The 22,364-nt window shown below is 38.8% G+C and overlaps 1 protein-coding gene across 2 annotated transcripts in view; it reads left to right on the top strand.

Moving 5' to 3' along the window:
- The window catches only part of trappc9 (trafficking protein particle complex subunit 9), a 217,169-nt gene that overhangs the window by 16,946 nt on the left and 177,859 nt on the right, over positions 1 to 22,364 (top strand). For both annotated transcript variants that reach the window (XM_088010081.1, XM_088010082.1), the window contains 2 exons: positions 11,530 to 11,656; positions 17,305 to 17,450. In XM_088010081.1, the coding sequence (XP_087866207.1) occupies positions 11,530 to 11,656; positions 17,305 to 17,450 (273 nt within the window). The remainder of the gene's footprint in view (positions 1 to 11,529; positions 11,657 to 17,304; positions 17,451 to 22,364) is intronic.

Raw genomic sequence — 22,364 nt, forward strand, 5'->3', positions numbered from 1 at the left:
TTTAACGCAAGCTCCACTGGCCACACAATAGAGGGAAGTTAAATCCTTGTTGAATGACTAAGCAAGAGATCTGTAAGGGAGACAGAAGTAATAGGAGAAAGAGGCTTACCTAGTAAATATCACACACAAGCAAACTCTGCTTAGGCTGTACTAACTGTCTTTATAAATAATGCAGAATGAAAATGATTGCCCACACCATTTAAACACACATCCTGAAACAAATCCCTATGGCGACTGCTTTGCTCCTGGCAAAACTATTTTCTTTCCAACAAACTCAATGCCGAGAAATCTTGTTATAAAACACAACCATTTCATGTTTAAATTTGTTGGCTCAGAGCACGACTGTAAGCCAGTCTCACTTTTCCAACAACCTGAAGTGTCATGTTACAAATCAATCACAGATTATTATTAGAATGAATAATCATCTGTGGGTTATGTGGGTGGGAGATAGTGCAGGTATATGTCGAGCTCTGAACTACAGTTTGTGCAGACGTTTGGCTCAGCTGAAGTAAACTTGTTCAGTAGTTTCTAGCTATTATAGGTCTTGATTGTTTCTCTTTTTATTCAAGAATAAGCTCTTCAGTTTTGATTCATTCAGCTGAAGAAAGTTATGGTACATCCACGCTTTCATTTGTTTTAAGCATCTACTCAACAACTGAATGGGTTCATAGTCTCCTGGTGACAATGTAATGTAGAGCTGTGTCATATGCATAATGATGGTAGCTTAGTTTATGTGATATAATCTGAGCTAAAGGGAGCAAGTAGATACTAAAAAAGAAAGACCTCAGGATAGAACCTTGAGGAACCCCACATGTGATTTTTTATCAACTTTGATGTAAAATTACTTATGGACACAAATAAGTCGAGTAAGAATGAGTTGACTTACTGAGTTAACCAGCTTTGTATCACCACATAAGTAAGCCTATGTTATCTTTAGCTTAGCTAGCTCTCTTTAAGGAAATGTGATTTGTTGAACCTGCTTTGTAGTGGAAAGTGTTTATTTCTAAGGGATTATTTTAGTAATTCCCTACTTAGACCAAGAGGTGTGGTAACCTGTAGGTCTAAAAGTGAAATTGAAAATTAAGTTCTTGCATATAAATGTGCTTCAGTCACATCTAGAGTTGTTACAGTTTTTCTAACTAATTAAACCTTCACAATTAAAAGAAGTGTAACTGCTAAGCTGAGCCGTCTGGCCACAAAATCATTTGTTAGTGTGGCATTTTTTGCAGCTGATGGTGAAATTAATAATTTATGTCCTTACTATAAAGTACTTAAAGTATTCAACCATCATTAACATTTTTTTTATTTTAAATTGAGTTATTGATCAGAACCTTTAGGTAATGTTATACAAAGTAAAAGCTACTTGAAGGGGAAAAAATACATAGGTGTATCAAATCCACTAATAAAGGTGGTTTCAGTTCAAATTTTCTTCTCTTTATTGATTGCCAGTAACACGATTTAAAGGAATGAAATCTACAAACCATCCAAAATGCAGCAGCTGGTCTTTTAACAAGTGCTAAAAAAATGTGAACGCACATCTCCAGTTCTGGCTTCTCTGTATGGGCTTAATGTTTTGGTTTAGGATTGATTTCCAGATTTTATTGCTTTAGTTTTAAAGTTGTAAAAGGCTGAGCGCCATCATGTCTCTGTAATCTGCTTAATATCCACACTCCAGTGAGAGCACTGAGGTTAGCCAAGCAGTTTCTCTTAAGTGTTCCTGGATCCATGCTAAAATCCAGAGGCGCTCAGCCTTTTGCAATTTTTCTAGCAGAGTTTGAGATTTTTCAATAATGATAGTTAACTATGTATTTTTCTTTTATATATAAAAAAAAAAAAATTCCCTTCTCACCCTCCGAGGGTGGTCTCTTTCATCCTCTGAGCTCGGGTCCTCTACCAGAGGCCTGGGAGCTTGAGGGTTCTGCGCAGTATCTTGGCTGTGCCTAGAACTGCACATTTCTGGACTGAGATGTCTGATGTTGTTCCTGGGATCTGTTTGAGCCACTGCTCCAGTTTGGGGGTGACTGCCCCGAGGGCCCCTATGACCACAGGCACCACTGTGGTCTTCACCTTCCAGGCCTTCTCCAGTTCCTCTCTGAGGCCCTGGTATTTCTCCAGTTTCTCATGCTCCTTTTTCCTGATGTTGTGGTCACTTGGTATTGCTACATCCACCACAACGGCTTTCCTCTGTTCTTTATCCACCACCACAATGTCCGGTTGGTTCGCCATTACCATCTTGTCTGTCTGGATCTGGAAGTCCCACAGGATCTTAGCTCGGTCATTCTCCACCACCTTTGGGGGTGTTCCCCACTTTGACCTCGGGGCTTCCAGTCCATATTCGGCACAGATGTTCCTGTACACTATGCCCGCCACTTGGTTATGTCGTTCCATGTACGCTTTCCCTGCCAGCATCTTGCACCCTGCTGTTATGTGCTGGACTGTCTCAGAGGCCTCCTTGCACAACCTACACCTTGGGTCTTGTCTGGTGTGGTAGATCTGAGCCTCTATTGCTCTGGTGTTTAGTGCCTGTTCCTGGGCGGCCAGGATGAGGGCCTCTGTGCTGTCCTTGAGTCCAGCTTTCTCCAGCCATTGGTAGGATTTCCTGATATCAGCCACATCAGTTATTTGTCGGTGGTACATCCCATGTAGGGGCTTGTCTTCCCATGATGGTTCCTCCAGCACCTCGTCCTCTGTTCCCCATTGTCTGAGACATTCGCTGAGCACATCGTCCATTGAGGCTTTGTCCTTGATGTATTTATGGATCTTGGATGTTTCATCCTGGACAGTGGCTCTCACACTCACTAGTCCTCTGCCTCCTTCCTTACGGCTTGTGTACAGTCTCAGGGTGCTGGATTTGGGGTGGAACCCTCCATGCATGGTTAGTAGCTTCCGAGTCTTAACGTCCGTGGCCTTTATCTCTTCCATTGGCCAGCTAATTATTCCGGCAGGGTATCTGATTACTGGTAAGGCATAGCTGTTTATTGCACGGATCTTGTTCTTGCCATTGAGCTGGCTTCTCAGGACTTGCCTTATTCGTTGGAGGTATTTGGCTGTGGCTCCTTTCCTTGTGACCTCATCGAGGTTGCCATTTGCTTGTGGTATTCCCAGGTACTTGTAGCTGTGCTCTATGTCTGCTATTGTTCCCTCTGGGAGTGAGACCCCTTCTGTGTGGATGACCTTCCCTCTCTTTGTAACCATCTGGCCACACTTCTCTAGTCCGAATGACATCCCAATGTCAGTGCTGTAGATCCTGGTGGTGTGGATCAGTGAGTCGATGTCTCGCTCGTTCTTGGCGTACAGCTTGATGTCATCCATGTAGAGGAGGTGACTGATTGTGGCCCCATTCTTGAGTCGGTATCCTCAAGAATGGGGCCACAATCAGTCAATCAGTCATATATATATATATATATATATATATATATATATATATATATATATATATATATATATATATATATATATATATATATATATATCTTTGCTCTCTTATTCTTATTGGTGTTTATCTTGTTTCACTTTATTGAACAGTAAAGCATTTTCATCAGTGTCTGTTGTTTTTATGTGCTACATAGATAAATTAACATTGACACTGACACAAGTCCAAACCGTAGTCATACTTTGGTCCAAAGACCAGAATATTTAAGCGATAGAAAACAATGGCTATCACTACTCTGTAGAATCACCACAAATACTGTAAGTTTGTGTAAGTGTCAAACAGTGCCATTTACCCTTATTGTCACCCTTGACAAGGGTGTGTAAAAAAACTCCAAAAGAAAAAATAAAAGTATATTTCATTGTGGAAGCATCTTGAACTAAAACAGTGGTTCTTAACCTTTTTTGAGGTACCGAACCCTCCAGTTTCATACGCACATTCACTGAACCCTTCTTATTCATAACTGTTCTTGTAGTATAAATTAATTTTTAGGAAAAACTTTGATTTAGCATACATTTTGGCTTTGCATAATTTAAACCAAACGTTTATGCTAAAGGTTTGGTTTAGCATAACTTCTGTTCTATTACTACTCACATTTGAGCATAAATGCCTTTTTTAGCAAAAGATTCTGCTTTAGCAAAACTTTTGTTTAGTTTACATTTCTTTGGTAGCAAAAATTGTATTTTAGCATACCTTTGGTTTTAGCACAAGTTCTGTTTTAGCATAAATTCTGATATAGCACAAAATTATGTTTTAGCTTAACTTCAGTTTTAATTGAACTTATGTTGTGACTTTTTTCCATCGTGGCATTTTGCTTACCCTTTTGGGCCACCATACATTTTAGAATCATCTGACCAAAATGCAACATTTCTGTTCAACTCAGAGTTTAGTTCAGGCATAACGCAATAAAGGTGAACTTATTTTGTGAAATATTACGTATTAAAAAGTTTTGAATAAAATTATAAAAGTCATAAATGTATAATAAAAATGTTCTATTTGTGCTGAAAACATTCCCCCCACAATATAGATGCATAGTGAATATACTCTGTTGGGTTCATGCTATAAACAGATCCAAATATTCAGCGGCCGACTATTACTGAAGAGATTGTCTTCCCTCATGCCTTAAAGCTGATAGCTGAGAATAAAAGATATTTCTGTCTGAGGCATTTTGCGTTTGAAGCATTGTCTTTAAAGAGGTGTGGATTATTGTGTCATTTTCCCCACTGCATCGTAGCCTCGATGCAATTTACAGCAAATCCCCCCCGCTGCTGAATCATGGCTTTGTGTGCCTCCTTAATGATAATCGGAGAGCCTCATTTCAAGCCGCAGTGTTCTTTTGTAACATCATTGCCAAGCTCCAGATGCAAACTCGCCTGCCGTCATGAAGCTCATCTCGTGTTTTCACCTGTCACTCATATGTTTAAATGAAACATGATCGGCAGCAGAGGCTTAAAGTCTGAAGGTTTTGGATTGGTACAGGAATTTCTCGTGACTTCCTCGTGTTTCACAGAGGCAGAAATTGAAGTGTTTTTTTTTTATTTTTTATGAAACTGCTTATTCCTGTATATACCTTCAGTTTGAAACCCTCGTTTTACTGAACTTTGGAATCAACTCTGCGGTTTCATCCATCTCGATGTATTAATACACTCAAGAAAACGATAATGCTGAACTTTCTTTCTTCCACGTAAGACCCAGTAAACAGAGAATTTATGTGTTCTCAGCAAAAAAAGCCGGTGCAGCCTTTTAGTGCATTTACTGAATTTAAAGAGACATAGTGAGATTTTTACTTTTTGTGAATTTTATACTGGAGAGATTAATGTCACTCCTCTTTCTGCTCAGGTTTTTATTATTTTAGTGTTTATTGTTTAGTGATTATTTATTTGTCTCTTGCGCTGTTTTTTTCCCTGTTGGCATTTTGCTTTCAATACTATTCAGAAAAGTCTTAATAATTCATAAAGATGGTGACATATCTGTTTGTGGTGTGCCAGTTGTTTTCATTTCACATCATGATATCTTTCCTTTTTATAAAACACTTTCATTTTCTTCACTGTCAATAGTTATTTGAGAGCTCAGCGTGGCATTGGGTCTGAGCACAGAATTTATAAACTTGTTAATAAAACTGTGTTGTCGGATATTGCCTAATTTTTCTGTCTGGTTATGACTCCATTTCTCAGTCTCAGCCTGTTTTGGGTTTTTTTTTTCTTCACGGTTCTTTGAGCTGAAAACAGTCAGCTCTTCCTCTTCATCTGGAGGTTGATGCTGTTCTCCATTTAAACTGACCATTGCTTTTACCTTAAAACAGTCAAATACGTCCTTCTGTCTGTCCACCCATCTAGCTAGCACATGGCTCATTCATCATAAAACATTGCAGTTTAACAATGAACCATTTCCTATGTGAGAAAGTATGCCCTGACATGTATTAAGGTTGTAACATGAAAGCTTTAGTATTGGTTTAATATAAGCTCACTGAACTACAATGAGATCCCTTGTTCTTTTGTCAAACTGAAAGATGATTTAAGAACTTCCTTTCATCATCAGGGAGAAAGATGTCTATTGTGCCTCTAAGGACACCGTACACTGCAAGTCAAAGGAGCCATTACATATGATAATGTAAAATCATAAATGGCTTTTAAAACTTGTGTACTAATGCTAATCAATGTTGTAGAAAGGCTTACCCCTCTGTCTTTGTATAATTACAGATTTTTCTTTTCCACTAGAAATTTCTTGACTTCTTCTGTATCAGTATGCAGATGGGAAGTCGGAGGTCACAGGGTCGAGTCACCTTTTGGTCCCGGTTTCATCAGAAACTCTGAGTGGGTGTGACCCTAAAGAAAGAGTTTGACCTGACTCACTATATTTGTTCCAAACAGTGAGTGGGTGAGGGACGATGGAGCACATTTAAACTGAAACCTTGGAGCTTCTTTACGTAAAGGAGGGATACATGTACCTACTCCCATCCACTGCAGTCTACTGCTGCTTAAATGAGCAAACTGGTGGTTAAACTGAAGACCACTTACCTTTTTGTTCAGACTACACCTTGTACATCTGTAAAGTTTTCGAAGATGTTGAATTTGTGCTTGTTTGATTAAAATCTTGGGATTAGATTTAGGTGAACTGGGCAATCCAGGCATTTTAGTGCTCGTAGTGGAAATATCACAAGAATAATGGAAGGAATTGTTGGACATCAGGAAGACCCTAGGGTTCTGAAAAAATGGCATCAGCTGAAAATTCAATTTCTTTCTATCAAATGAGAAATGGAAAGGAAGGTAGTAGATCAGAAATGACAGCTCTTCTTTAGATAGCAAATCTAGTAAAACCTTTCAAAGTATATTCAGCATTCCATAAAGATGATCAAAATTAAAGATTTACGATCAGAAAACCCCAATCATACACAATGATTATATTGCACATTACATTGTGAGTCTAACATCAGATTTGGAAATGACAGCCACTTAATCATATTTCAGTCCCAAGTTGCATGGTGTTTTTTCCAGTCAGTTGTTGAAAACAACACTCCATATGTGCAGAGTTTTAGGAGAAAATAACGGAGACTGGCCTTTGTGAACACTTTTCTGCGACACTTTCTGTGGTGAATCCTTGTAGAACAGATGCAGCACAGAGGTCCACTCTTTTCAAAATACCCAAATGGCCAAAATCAGACTGTCCAGGTCAAAATTCAGATCTTGGGGACTATTCCAATTGATTTATTTTTTCAACTTTGAATGCAAAAATTCTGAATTTGAAATAAAAAATGAAAGGCAGAACCTTAACATGAGATGCTAAGGTCTTACAAATGAATGTATGGATGCTTAATGTAGTCCTTATGGACACTAAGCCTTATCCCCAGTGTTAGTGCTGCTTATTACTAAAAAAACTATTATAAGTAAGCAAACAATGCTTAGCCTGGTGGGGGTGCAAGAATTAGAAAAAGTTAAAATTAACATTAGTCAACACATTATAAATAAATAGAACTTTGTATTTTCCTAGTGGCTTTTGTTGCTTTCAGGTATTGTCATCTCTAAAACAACAAGCAAACTGTGCCTGCATGTTTGTGTGCTTGGTGCTCATCTCCATCCCAGTGACGCACAGGTTTCTGCTCATAGCTGGATGTCAGGCCATGTGCTTTGTCTGCAGCGTGTCCCGCATTATTGGCTGTCATTTTCAGCTGAAATTCTGTTAGTGGAACAATAACAATCATTTACTTGACCTGCTTATCGAGCAATAATGCACACCGCCGAGCAGCATTGGCATATTGCGGCTCTCTAATCCTTCTGCTTGACTCATCGCTGTTCGTAAAAATATCTATGTAGCAATAACTCGCACACATCCCACACTAATCCCACTGAACCAAAAATATCCCACATGCAAAAATGTAAAACTTGTTTTGTGATGGCTAAATGTCTATTTAATATGTAGAAACTTCAGTCGTTTCTTATATTCTATGGAGATGAAAGCAAAGTTGTTTTTTTTGTGGGGAATCTGATTCACGGCAACCTTTTACCCTGCCTTTAAGTGTTCCTCCTCCTCCTGACTGTCGACACTCGCAGATGAGAGCCTTTCACTTGGAGAAAGATGTGGAGTGTTATAAGCTGCACCCCTTGTCTCACCTACCTGTTAAGCTGTCTCTTTGCTTTTTCTGGACTGTGTGTTCCAGCTGTCAGCCTCATAATGAGCTGCTCCAGGTCTGTGTGGACAGGAAGCAAGCGAGAAGCACTGCTGGAACAAAAATCTTCCACTTTGGTCTCCTTGATATGTTTAATATGCTAAAGCAGCAAGCTCAACCGATCCTGTAGTTGTACCCCAATGAGTAAATGCCTTCAGCTTGATGGAGCAGTGTTGCTTTTGATGGCCAGTTTTTAATCAATCTTTTTTGGGCCAATCATAAACTTCTGATCTCGAACTAGTGTTGCAGCGACATGCAGTTTTGATTACAGTATTCTCAGAGGCTACCACAGCCACCTGTGAATCATTAAAATCAGCCTGTTTTAATAGTTTTGATAGTCTAGACACCGAATATTCCTTAAAATGCATTAACACACAGTGGAAACATCGTCTTAGCACTGAGGCAGATCCTAACATCTACAGTGTTCAGTCGACGCCAAGGAAAATAAATCATGCTCCTGGATCGGCTGCTTTGCAAATGCCAGCCAAAAGCGTGTTAATTAGCATTGTGCCTGGGTGTCTCAGCTTCCCAAGCTGCGCTTTCTTTTCAATATTTTAGGTTTGTGAATCAGCGTCCAGGCGGGTTTTCGGCGAATAATTTGGAGTTACTTTCCTCAGACAAATCTGGAAGTACTGAACCGTGACTGGGCAGAGGCTCTGCTGTGCTTGCATCAGTGTGTGAATGAGCGAAAGTCTGGATAAAATAAAGAGGAAGATGACACCAAATGTTCTTTAAAATGTAATCAAAATGCAATTTATTGGACACCCGCTATATTTATTCACTCTTGAAAGGGCCAACATCAAACACGAGCTCGTCACATCAGGCGTGTATGATGGCAAAAGGGTTACTCAGCATTTTCAAGAAGGTTTGCCCTATTTAAAGGTCATGTGTTTAGTTCTTATTAACAAGGAAACATGAAGGCTAGATTAAAGGTATCCACAGAGAATGCTCTCTGGTCAAATTAGTCTGAATTTGAATTATTTGGACACCAGGACAGATGGCATATTTTGTATAAACCAATTGCAGCGTCCAGGAGAAGAGCTGTGAATCTTGTGTATTCAGGCTGCTGTGCTGCAGCAGGACGTGTTTGGCTCACTATCAGAGAATCTACCTTACATTTGACTGTTTATCAGAATGTTTCTGAGGAAAATGCACAGTGGCGTAAGCTCTTCCAACATCTAACAGCTAAAAATGTGAAAAGTGGGAATATTTTTCCTCAGACCAATGTCAAAGACATGTAGGTAGCTACAAGAACTTTGGTTGTTAAATCAAAAATCCATTTGGAAATCGCATTGGAACATGTGGAATTGAATCTGTCTATATGGTTGAATTGAAGTCACTTTTTTGTAAAGTGCCTCAAGATTATATTTGACGTGGTGCTATATAAAACAATCTGTATTGATTTGAGAACGTTATCACTTATAACAGCAGTTTTGACCATTTATTCTCACTGTTAACCAAGTTGTATGGAATCAGTGTTTTTAGCTCATTAATTTAATTAGTGTTTTAAGTTTTTCAAATGTGTTTACTATGCCTATTTTTTGGAACAAGATGCCATGCATCTTTTACATGGAGTGAAAACCTTCTAGAAAGAGGTTTTCACTACAGAACCAGCCACTTTCCTAGTCTACTGGAGCAGATGGGTGTTTTTAACCCACACACCCCATCAGTGCTCCTTAAAAGGTCTTAAAAAGTCTTACATTTATTTATCTAATATTAAGCCCTTATAATGTCTTGAATTCATATGGAAAATGTAAGTTAGTCTTAAATATGTGATACAGCTAGCAAGCAAAGAAGCGGGCCATTAGCAGCTAGCATATGGCATAGAGAGCCATATACCATATGAGAAGCACAAAGCTTTTGCCACGAGCCACAGAAAGACCCCATAAATTTCACAGTTTTGGTCCCCTGCATTTCTTTTAAACATTTCTGTCGTGATATAGGTCTTAAATTTTATCATAATAGTCTTAAGGAGGTCAGAAAAAGTCTTAAGTTGGTGAAACCTGCATATACCCTGGGTACGTCACTTTATGGAAACTCTGTACTGGCTTCAGTCTAGATGACATGTAGCCACAGCAGTCGTTTCCATGCAGTCTGGATCAATCACATTCTGGTTGGTATGAATGGTGTCCGAGTCATTTACCTGCGTACCTGCGGATGATTTGACAGCAGGATGCACAGCGGGTGACCAGATGAAGCCTGGGGCTGTGGATTCTGCTGGGAAACAATGTGTTGTGTCATTCACGTCACCACTTCATGGACACCTGTCATAGAAAACAGTGGGACAGAGAAGCTCCTTTTTCAAGCAATGTTTTGATTGAGCTCTGATCTGTTGATGTCAGTTTTGCACGATTGTTTTTTTCTTTCCTATACAACTTTAATTGTTGCATCATTTTTTTTTAATTCGAGATCTACTTACTGAAATTATCCTTTGACTCTACATTCGTTTCATTCTGAAACATTTTACCTAAATTGATGAGCTGTCAGAAGGGTTTCTTTTCTGACCTATAATTGTTTCTGTGGATTTGCAGCAAGGTGTCGGCACATCCTTAAAAAGTCTTACGTTTGTGTGTCTAAAATTACGACCTTAATGTCTTAGATACGTTAATACATTAATCGCAGGTCTTAATTTGCTGTTAAGCATTAATTACTGCTAACAATAAACAAAGAAAACAAGACTGTGAATTAAAAAAAAAATCCTTTGAGCTGGGATTACAATTCAAGTGTCTCTTCATCCATCTCTGACTGCTTTTACTTTCTACCTATATCTTTTCTTTTTCCTTTCCTTTCCTCCTTTCGCTCTGTTGTTTATTACCTTCTCCCTGAACTGGGGTCGTGCCTTCCAGGCCCCCAATTCATATTTTTCCAAAGGATTTAGTGTCTCTGCTAGCAGCACTTGTATTTGTTTGCTTGAACCACTGTTCCTGTTGGCGAGAGATATGAAAACACTTCGATTTATCCTATTAGGTCATCCCTTGTGTGGAACAAACAGCTCATACATAATGCAGGTGCATTCTTTTTCTTATGAAAGGACTGCACTGCAATTTCCAAATATACTCTTACAAACAATTGTAGTGCAGTAGTGTATAATTTTTTTTTTTCTTTTTTTTTCAGTCTGTCACCTTTTCATTGATGGACATGGTTAAACCCTGCACAGCTAAAGCAAATTATATGGCTGGTTGAGCAGTAATGTTCTCTCAAAAGGTATTGATGATACGATAAAAACCGGAGTTTCCCTCCGAGGCTGGAGCTCTCTTTGCTGAGAGTCGAATGCCTTACCCATCATCAAGCTCCCATTCGTTTTTACAGCTGAAGAAGCGGAGTCTTCTCTGGTTTCCCGGGTCACTTTTAAAGACATTTGTGTTGTAATCGTTGTTCCAGATGGGTCAGGGTTCTGGCCAGCTTTGCTGATTTTCGTGCCGTTTGTGCTTTACAGAAAAGAAAGAGGTGACCCAGAGTCTGGAGAACTACACCTCCAAGTGTCCAGGTGGGATGGAGGTCATCACTCTCTCTGATGGACTCAAGCTCCCTCCGGTTCCCTTCACGAAGCTCCCAATGGTCCGGTAAGACTGTCAAAAGTACATCTTTCTAATTGGCACCTCTGGTGAAGATGTCTGAAAAAAAAAAACTTCAATTAAAATAAATTTTGTTGAAGCAGCATTGAAAATATTTGAAAAAAAGCCTTTAATTTGGACATTGAACAAACAATTGTCTAATAATCCATTTAAAATAAAATTTTCAACAATTTCAGTGAACTCCGATCCAGACCGCACAGCATTCTGGGGGATGTAGGCAGAGGAGATGCTTTAGTCGCTCAACCTCTCAGAAAAATTGGTGGGATAAACTAACTATGTCAGTCTTTGGTTACCTAGCAACAACCTGTTGAGTACCGTATTTTCCGCACTATAAGACGCACCTAAAAACCTTCAATTTCCTCAAAAGCCGACAGTGCGCCTTATAATCCGGTGCGCCTTATATATGGACCAATATTGAGCCACAACAGGTCCAGCAACGGACCTTACCACAGGGGCCGCGTTTCATTGGCTAATGCCCATTTTAGGTCACAGTGCAGCTACCACGTGCGTGACCGTCTCACAAACACAAGCTACAGTAGTAAACATATGCTAATGTACATTGTGGACCATCAAAACCATGAATGCCGACTTACCCAGCCTTGCAAGAACAATAGGCATCAGTGATCTTGTCCACAGCTATATTTATGCTGAGGGTGTGAGGATCTGCTGTTTTCCTCATCTATCGGTAGCTTTTAGCTGTGACGCGCACAATGTTGGAGGCATCCAGTGGCTCAAACACCTTGATGTCGTCCAAAAAAGATGACATGAACTTGTTGGTTCCCCTGTCCATTGTCGTGGCTGATATGTTGTGAAAATCCGGCAGAAATGCTACGCTAATTAACTCAGATCGAAATGAAAGACGTCATGTTTACACAGACATGCAGTAGGCTGCTTACGTAGTTGGTCCACTACGGTAAGCAGCCGCCAACTTCTTTTTCCCCCGTAGAAGAAGTAGTGCGCGGTGCATGCTGGGATAGTTGTCAGAACACTGGTTTGTTAATAAAGTTTGATAATACATTTAAAGGGGGGGAGGGGCAGGGGAAGAGAGACAGAGACTGCAGCGGCAGCGTGTCGGTTGGTCTGTGTTACCCAGAAAGCAGTTGGGCATAATATCGCAACACCAACACCGTGAGTGAAACAACGGCTGGGCCAGCCTACTATATAAAGTACTCGGGGACCATTTCTTTATTAATGTGGATATGTAATAATAGAGTATGAAGCGTCTATTCTATGCGCCTTATAATGCGGTGCGCCTAATGTATGAAAAAAGTCCTAAAATAGGCCATTCATTGAAGGTGCGCCTTATAATCCGGTGCGCCTTATAGTGCGGAAAATACGGTATATTGCACAGAAGCAGTTTCAAGTTTTGTGCCTCAAAGCTGCTTAAAAATAGGAAACTGTGTGAAGAGAAAAGAGAAAATGTAGTTTGGCAGTATTCCAGATATTTCAAAGAAAAAACTAATCAGTTAATATCAGTATACATGCTAGGTGCAGATAAATTGAGACAAAACTATTACAGACAAATTAAAGTCTACTTAAAAGTATTAAAAAATGTTAAATACAACAAAGTATTCATCTGTTAATACAGAAAATCTGATTTGTTTAATTAAAATATCACATCCTCATAATTTTAGTAGGTAATTGGGGCCTGCCATACGAATGCATAGGAGAGCATTGAAATGCTTTGCAAGGCATTTCAATGCATAGTATATGTAAAGCATTGCATATACTTATGCATTGCTTACAGTTTTCAGAGAGGATTAATTACCAACGCAATAGAACACTGAGGAGAGCAGAGATGTAGAGAATTACAGAGATGGTGGAACTCAGTAAGTACAGAAGAGGGCAGTGCAGAAGTTTAGAACTACAGTGGGCTGACAAAATAAGAGCATTACATCTTATGTCTTTTTGAACAATAACAATATTTGTTGTTAATCTGTTGCTAAGAGATGAGCGCGTTTTCTGGTAACCAAGTGCCACAAAGTAAACGTCAGATATTTAGGCCCCGTTTACACGACAACGATTTCGGGGGAAAACGGAAGAGTTTTGTTGCGTTTGTAGTGCGCATTTACACGAAACCACCGAATGTTTTCTCTGACAACGGCACAGATTGAAAACGGGTTCCAGAGTGCGATGTTTCTAAAACGTACCGTTTTCCATTGTCGTGTAAACCGAGAAAACGGATCTTTTCTTCCAGAGAATCCCCAGCTCATGCATAGTATGACGCAAAACATAGCTGCTTCCTACAATCCACAGAAGAAGAAGAAACTACTCACAATGCTGGTGTTACTGTTTCCCCATCAGATACGGTTCCCTCAGCGTCTCTTCACCGCTCCGCACTGCCCAGGTGGCAAAATACACGGCTGTTTGTTCAGCCTCTTATCTAGAGAACTACGGACCAGCCCCGGCTGCAGACGAGTTTAACAGGGGGGGCATCGACTTATTTTGGCGGGGGGGGCAAAATGAGTCTACGTAGCTGAACATAAACAACAACGTCAATAGCATACAGGCTACTTGTTAACAAGCTTAACGTGCTGTATTGATATTAGCTAGTCATCTTTTAGCTATCATTACCTGCATCCAACAGTTTTACTCAACTCAGTCGGTTAGTCTGGGGAAAAAACTGTGCAAAGTTATTTACGTTTTGCTGGTTTGCTGCCATGATTCTAACACACACCTGCGCAGCAGCAGCAGGTCTACTTTGCTGCCTCACAGGTGTAAACCCAGCACGAGCGTCTCAGCGTCAATGTTGCGTTTAAAGGCGGCTCGGAAAAACAGGTTACGACTTGTTAGCAACGGATTAAACTGTTTTAACTGCTGGAAAAGGTGACAGAGGACACGGATATGGGAAGGGCGGGAGCTCCTATTTTATCAAATTTATATAGGAATAACAGACTGTTGGCCATTCCAAGGTAAAAACAATAAACAGCTTCCAGTCCGGGGCCCGCTACAGACACTGTGAAAGCTCAAACAAGGTGTTGCAGCAAAGTTATCCCACTTTTTCCAACTGCATGCGCCCTAATCAGATGCACACAATGCGTGTTTTCTCCCAATCTATGGGAGGACGGTACCTGATAGGGAAACACTAATCCACATGCCTTCAAGTAGAACTTTTTTTAAAACACATGCGCACTCAGTTTCAAAGAACCTAACACCAACTAGGCGCAGCGAGAGCATTACACGTTTTCGATGTGTGCCGTTACTGTGTAAACACAGATCGTAATTAGAACGTTTTCGTGTAAACGATCCAACAAAAACGGAACAAAACTTCCGTTTTTGTTGGATCGTTGTCGTGTAAACGCCCCCTTAGTTTTGCAAAGTTTGCCAACTCTAAATTTATTGTGTCTAAAACGATGAGCAGTTTTTCAAAAGACCTTATGTTTTCTAAACAATAATATTACTTATTAATTTGGTGTCAAGAAATGAGCGTTTTTTTCTGGTAACGAACTGCCACAAAGTATAAATCAGAGTTTTACTTTTGTGTTGAATATCTGTTTTATAGTATATTTACCACCAATGACAAAAAACCCCAAAACATTTTCACTTTTCTACATTCACCAAGTGCAGAATTGTTAAGTAGAATAAGACGCGTAGTATTTAAAAAAAAAACTTGTTTTATAAACAATAATATTACTGATTGATTTGGTGTTAAAAAATTAGCGATTTTTCTGGTAACAAACTGCCACGATGTATAAATCAGATTTTTACTTTTGTGTTCAATATCTGTTTTATAGTATTTTTATCACCAATGACAAAAACAAACATTTTCACTTTTCTGCAAGATTCACCAGCTGCAGAATTCTTTGTATAAGATAAGTAGTATTTCAAAAGAGAAGAGAAAATCTTATGTCTTTTTGAACAATAATATTTGTTGTTAATCAGTTGCTAAGAGATGAGTGCATTTTCTGGTAACCAAGTGCCACAAAGTAAACATCAGATATTTAATTTTGCAAAGTTTACCAACTCTAAATTTGTTGTGTCTAAAACGATGAGCAGTTTTTTCAAAAGAGCTTATGTTTTCTAAACAATAATATTATTTATTAATTTGGTGTCAAGAAATGAGCATTTTTTTCTGGTAACGAACTGCCACAAAGTATAAATCAGAGTTTTAGCCAAGTGCCACAAAGTAAGCATCTGATTTTTAGTTTAGGAATATTAAAAATCAGAAGGCAGTGCATTAACATTAGTTCAAACATTAGCAGTAGCCTTTTCCCTAAAATAAGCTTTTTAACTGTTGTTTTCATTTATTAGCCATGTTCAGCACACTGAATGGAGGAAGTCAGTGTAAGACAACATGCTTGTTATACCCCACTCCACTGTCAGCATTTAGGCTAACATTAGCATTTTGGCTAATTTTAGCATATACACTAATTTTAACATACTGAGTGGAGCAGTTCCATGTTATTTAACATGCTTGTGACTTTCCACATGCTATTGAGTACATTTAGCTTACTTTGGCAGGCAAATTTTTAGCATCAGAACGCTAGGTTCCAACCGCCGGGTACACTTTGGCAGGCCCCGTTTAAATTTCTTCAGAAATTTTCTAGTTGATTATTTAATTATATTTTTTGGCCCCCAAATACTTTTGACTTGACGATTTGGGTTTATGTGGCAGTAAGTTTGGATATTATAACTATGTCATGTATCTACATACTTTATTCTTTCAGAGTTTCTAGGGACTTTGTGGGGGCCATAAAAACCATAAGACCCTTTTTTTGTCCTACCATCCCAACTATCACTTTAACTGTGCCATCACCAAAATGTTTCGAAGGCGTCCTGCTTTACCCTGCCTTACTGACTCTCAAATTGCTGTAGTATTTTTAGTATTTTTTCATTGTTGGCTGCCATACAGATCAGCAGCCCAGGAACACTTCACTAAAGACGGGGGCTGTAATGTGATGTGCTTTGTTGTCGCCTGACACGTTTATTACCAAAAGGCGTTCCCAGATCTCCACATCTGAGGTACTTCTAATAACATGGGCCGTTTGCCATGGTCATCATTCTTCTGCTTGAGTGCCAGTGCTTCTGTTGGCTGACACACTGGAAGTCGGGCTGTTCATGGCAGAATGGAGCAAACTAACTAGACTCAGTTGCCCAATTTTAATACTACGAAGAAACATAAAAATCTTAATGTTTACGGCCCATCTGACTGAAAAATCTGCAACGTAACTCATCAAAGTTATGTTTCCAAAAACTAGACTTTGGTGCCTGCAATAAGCTGTGATGGACAGAACATGCATGCAGAGTTTTAAGTTTTAAGCCTTCCAGGAACTAGTTAATGTGGGAGGAAGCTGGAAAACAACCAAGTTAAGCAGAAGTAATGAGATAATTAAAGGCTGATGTGATTATACATTACTTTGAGGGGCTTTTTTTAAGTCCATTGTTTGTGGAAGTTTTGGGTAAACACTGTTCAAAAGTTACCTGTGTCTTTGTGTTTTATTGCTTGCTGAGTTTGTAACCTTTCCCAGAAAGCCCAACCATAAATCTCAAGCTTTGTTCTGTAATATTCATGAATATTCAGCAATGTGATCTGAATTTCATGCAACCCAAGCAAATTCAAACTAACTTCCTGTGAATAGTAACCCAAAGTTTAGCTCAGTTCACCCCCTAACACATATTTCTGTGCTTCAACCCAGATCGGTTAAGCTGCTCAATCTGCCCACCAGTCTGCGGCCCCACAAAGTGAAAAGCCTGCTGGGACAGAGCGTGTCCACCGCCAGTCCCTTCATCTACTCACCCATAATCATGCACAACAGAGGAGAGGAGCGCTGTAAGAAGATAGGTGAGTCCAGACAAGGTTAACGGAGTCCACGGTTGTTTGTCTTTTCCAGTTCAAGCTAACATTTAAGTTCTGACCCCTTTTTGACATAATTATGAAAATAAATTTAATCTTATGTCATTGACTTCTATAGATCAGTTTAACAGTAACTGTAGGAAGTTACTGTTAAAAAAATAATTTATCTGTATTTACATTCAGAGATTCTCCATATTCTTCTCAATAATCAATGTAAAAATCTTTGACAATACAGCAAACAGATCCTTCGACCTGCTTCTCCTTGAACTTTGAAAAGATTTTGCCATTAAAAAAATGTTTGAAATCCCCAAACTAGGAATTGTAAAGTTGACAGTTTACGCTTCCATTCGTTTTCAGTGAAATGCAAGAGATCGTCACTGATTGGCTGGCTAATGCAAAGCCTTCTTTCAAGCATTTTGATTGGTCAAGGCAACGGATTCATTGTGAACGCTATTAGGCTGGTTCAATCTAGAGCTGAGCTCATTTCTTAAAATTTCTGAATATTTTCAGATGCTATGCTTCTGATGGTGCTTCATGATAATCACATAGATAACTTTCTGATCATTTCTAATCAAATTTGTTGTTTTATTTTACTTTTTAAGCAGACACACTGTCCTAACCTCATGGTAGAAAAATGTTTTTCAATTTGAAAAAAAGAAAACATCAATGTTATATTTTGCAAATTATTCCAACAGATGACAGTAGCAATACTTGCAATAAAGATAGAAGTGCGACCTCAAATCTCTTTTATTGGCAGTTGACATCTATAGCATCGATGAAAATGTTGCTAAATGTAACCAGAAATCCTTAGATTTCACAATTTTCTCCTTTTTCCTCAAACTGTAGGAAGTTACTGTTAAGCTTTACCTAAAGAGACTGTAATCAGAAGTGGAACAGCTCTCCAACTTCCTATAGTTAGTCTGAAAGTCTGTGGAAGTTCTCACAATCTGCAACAGCATCATCAGAATCATTCCTGTCAGACATTTCACTGTCTTCTTCAGAAGCTGTAACTATAACAGCAGAAGCAGTAACCTATTGCATCTTTAAAATTCTTAACTATCACATTTAAAGTACAGTGTAAAATATGCTAACGTCAGCACTCACAACGTGAGTACGGCGTCCAACATGTTTCCAAAATGTCCAGCATGAATCGCTCTCATGTCTCCCAGTTTAGGAGGCGTGACTTAAACCTTTCCTCATACACCGTCTACCCGATTCCCATTTCTGTTTTCCCAAACCCTACAGTACGTTTTGAATGTCATAAATCAAAACTATGTTATAAACAAAGTGCGACAAGTGTTGAAGATTTAAATTCAGGTATTAACTTGCACTTTTCATGCCTGCTTCAGTCTAATGTGATGGCAACAAAGCACTAAACACAGCTCTTTTGTGTGTGTTTTTGCAAAATGAATAAAGATTTCAACCAATCTCAAGCTGTGTTTTAGGTTTGTTCCAGAAATCCCCACTTCATGTCAGACCTGCTGTACATATTTAACACTGAAATGTTCAAAATGAATCCAGATGAATTTAGAAATGGTAAAATAGCCCTTTAATTTAAACACCAAACCAAAGTCATCTGTTCTGAAGTGACATTTAATAGTTTAAGTCATTGGTCAAATTTTCAAATTGAGCTTAGATTGTGATAATACATCTGTGAAAGCAACAGAAAGCTTGTGGGAACCATTACAGGTAAGTTTTTAAAAATATCTTTACAAGTCATCACTGGTATCCAAAATACACCTGTTGGGACTTAACACAGTTGAAAATCAGTTGAATAAAGATTTAGAGAATTAGGCGGCCAAGTCAACATCTCTGTGTCAGACATTTTTAATTTAATTAACCTTTTAGCTTTTCTACTACATTAACTTTTACAGTCTTTGTCAAACCACACCCAAACCACAATGTACTGCTGTCATCAGTGCTCATATGTATTTTTGCATTCTAATCGCTATATAAAAATATAAATCAGTTTGTTGGCTGCTAGATTAGATTGGAGCCTGCTGCGATTTCAGCAAACCATTTAAAACCAAGAGAAAAATCTTCTACAGCAGCAAAAACAAGAAAAGCAAACTCATTTAGCCTAAAATAAAGGGATTACACCTGCTGTGTGACTGTATGGTTTAACATGTTCACACAGACCACTTAGCAACCAATCTGCACATAAGTGTTTCTACAGTCAACTTGATTAACTGCTAATGATTACAAAAACATAACCCGGATCAGCCTTAATGTTTCATAGCCTCTGGAGCTGCTTTTCATTTGACGAAAAGCTGCTGAGAAGAAATTCATTCTTTTAGTGACTGGTGATTGAGTGATCTGGTGAGGAAACTGGCAGCTTCTGAAGTTTTTAAACAGGTGACTCAGACTCATGCAGCTCTTCCGTATCTATAACACGTAGCTGGCAGTAAAGCTTCATGGCTTCACACTAATCATCTTTCCTCTTTCATCGGTTCAATTTGGCAACTTTGGTCTGTCAGTGCAGGAATGATCTGTTGTTGTTCTTTAAGTCACTCAGAATGAGTCGGATTGATGCGTAGCCATAAAATAGGAGATTTTTTTTCCTCTGTAATTGCTCTGAGACTGCTTTAAGAACCGTCTACAGCGAGCCGTTTACTCTGACCTGTATGAGAGGCCATCTGTTACAGAGCTGAATGGGCACACAGGGACGTGACTTTTACTTTATGTGCCCTTTGAGTGTTTGGACGCTTATATATATATATATATATCATATATATGTCTGCTTGAAATGCATCTACAACTATTAGCTCAAAGTGGTGACTTTTATTTTTATGGTCACTTAGTGCTGTTTACATCTGTAATAACTTTGCAGTGTCCCTTAATTTTAGTAGCACTAAGCATGGCAGTGATGCTACATACATTATTCGGCTTGATGAAAATGAGTGTGGTCATATACTGGGATTTGTGAGGCTAAATTTCTCTGTTTGTGTTGCTTTGCTCTCAAAGCTGCCACATGAACACCTGCAGTGAATTTGCTAACTTAACTGAGAAAACTTTGAAAATTAGGTTACTAGCTTGCACATCAATGTCCACTCCAGTTCCAGTGTTGAATCTGGAGAAAATTGCACAATTCTATCAACTCATCCACAAAGGCTTCAAATAAATTAAAGATCAATTATTCCTATCCCCTTGCTCTCTTCTTATCTTGGCCACAACTTTCTTCAAGAAAGCCTAGCCTGTCGTTGCGTATGATCGGATCGAAATTGTAAACCCATCCCTCTTGTCAGGTGTTTTCTCCCTGGCTTTAAAAACAGTAGTTATCAAACCACTGCTGAAAAGGCAATCTGGACAAGTTTGTGTTGGAAAATTACAGGCCAATCTTCAACCTCCCATTCATCAGCAAAGTGATTGGAAAAGGCCGTGTTTCAACAGTTAAATAGCTTCTTAACAATGAGCAGTGATGGTGTCTGTCAGTCGGGTTTCCGTGCCCACCATAAGTACTCAGACTGCCCTCGTCAATGAATCACATCAATACAGACTGTGGAAGAAGCTGGTTCTGTTGGACCTCAATGCAGCATTTGATACTGTTGACCATGACATATTGTTAAGTACCAGAAGTCTTCTGGTACTTGACTGGTTCGAGTTGGTAACTTCTCATTGGAGTGGACAAAAATCACACCCAAGGTTCCTTCCTGGGGCTCTTTATTTAATATCTATATTCTCCCAGTAGCTCAGATTTCTGCAAATAATAACTTGAAGTTTCCATAGCTGTGCAGATGATATACAGATATTCCGTTGTCACCAGGTGACTATAAACCCATTCAAACATTGAGTAGATGCACAGAACAAGTCAATGTGTGGATGTGGCAACTTTATTTAGCTGAATAGAAACAAAATTAAAGTTATTGTCTTTGGATCTAAAGAGGAACGATCCAAAGTCGGCGCACAACTTCAGTTGTTACGACTAGAATGTCAGATCTGAACGTTGAGAGACGGATAAAGACAGTTACAAAGTTGGTCTTTTATCATCTAAAGAAAATTTCTGGGATTATCTTTTATCAAACTGATTACACAGTCTTCAAAGAACCAGACTCAAACATGGATGATCAGCATTCAGCTTCTACAAATCTGGAACAAACTTCCAGAAAACTACAAAACAGCTGAAACACCAATTTCCTTTAAATCAAGATTTACAACCCATTCATTTAGAGCTGTCTTTGATTAATAACAACTGGAACATCATTAATTGTAGTTTGCATTCCAATTGCGTTCCTTTGTTATACCACTGCAACGCAATGTTTTCTCTGATGGTTTTATCATGTAAAGTACTTTGAATTGTCTTGTTTTTGACGTACTATTCAAATAATCTTGCCTTATCTTGTCATGAATATGTGCTTGAAAAGTCACTGTGAAATTTCTGAAAGTGTGTTGTAACAAATACTTTGCTTTGTTAGGTTTTAACCTAACAGTTGTTCTGCATTGGCAAACAATTTTAAAATTTTTTAGATTCTGCAGATTTTCATTAGCGTTCCATCATTTCTAGTGTTGTGGCCATTTTCTAATCTCCAATGTAACATTGAAATCTCTGTCATAAATGCACAGTACATTTTGCGAAATGAGCTGAATATTTCTTTCAAATTTTTCCAACTTAAATTTTTCATGACTCTATAGAGTCAACCAGGCCCAAGCACTGGCGTTTTGGTTTGTTTACCAGATATTTGTCGTGTTGTAGAGCCGCTTCGTTTTCCACGCATGGATTTTGCGTCGGTCTCTGCGCCCTGTGTGCATAAATGATAAATTATTCAGATGAGCACATTAATACTACTGATAGTTTTACAGAACATTTCTCTGCAGGGTCCAGTAGCTTCAGTAAACACCCCCCACTTCACTCTCTCACCATAAACATCATTTTAAGATTGTGTTAGAGGCTGTTTGACAAAATGA

This window comes from Poecilia mexicana, unplaced genomic scaffold, assembly GCF_051168715.1.
Source record: "Poecilia mexicana isolate PSO_F unplaced genomic scaffold, ASM5116871v1 scaffold_11, whole genome shotgun sequence".
In the NCBI taxonomy this organism is placed as follows: Eukaryota; Metazoa; Chordata; class Actinopteri; order Cyprinodontiformes; family Poeciliidae; genus Poecilia; species Poecilia mexicana.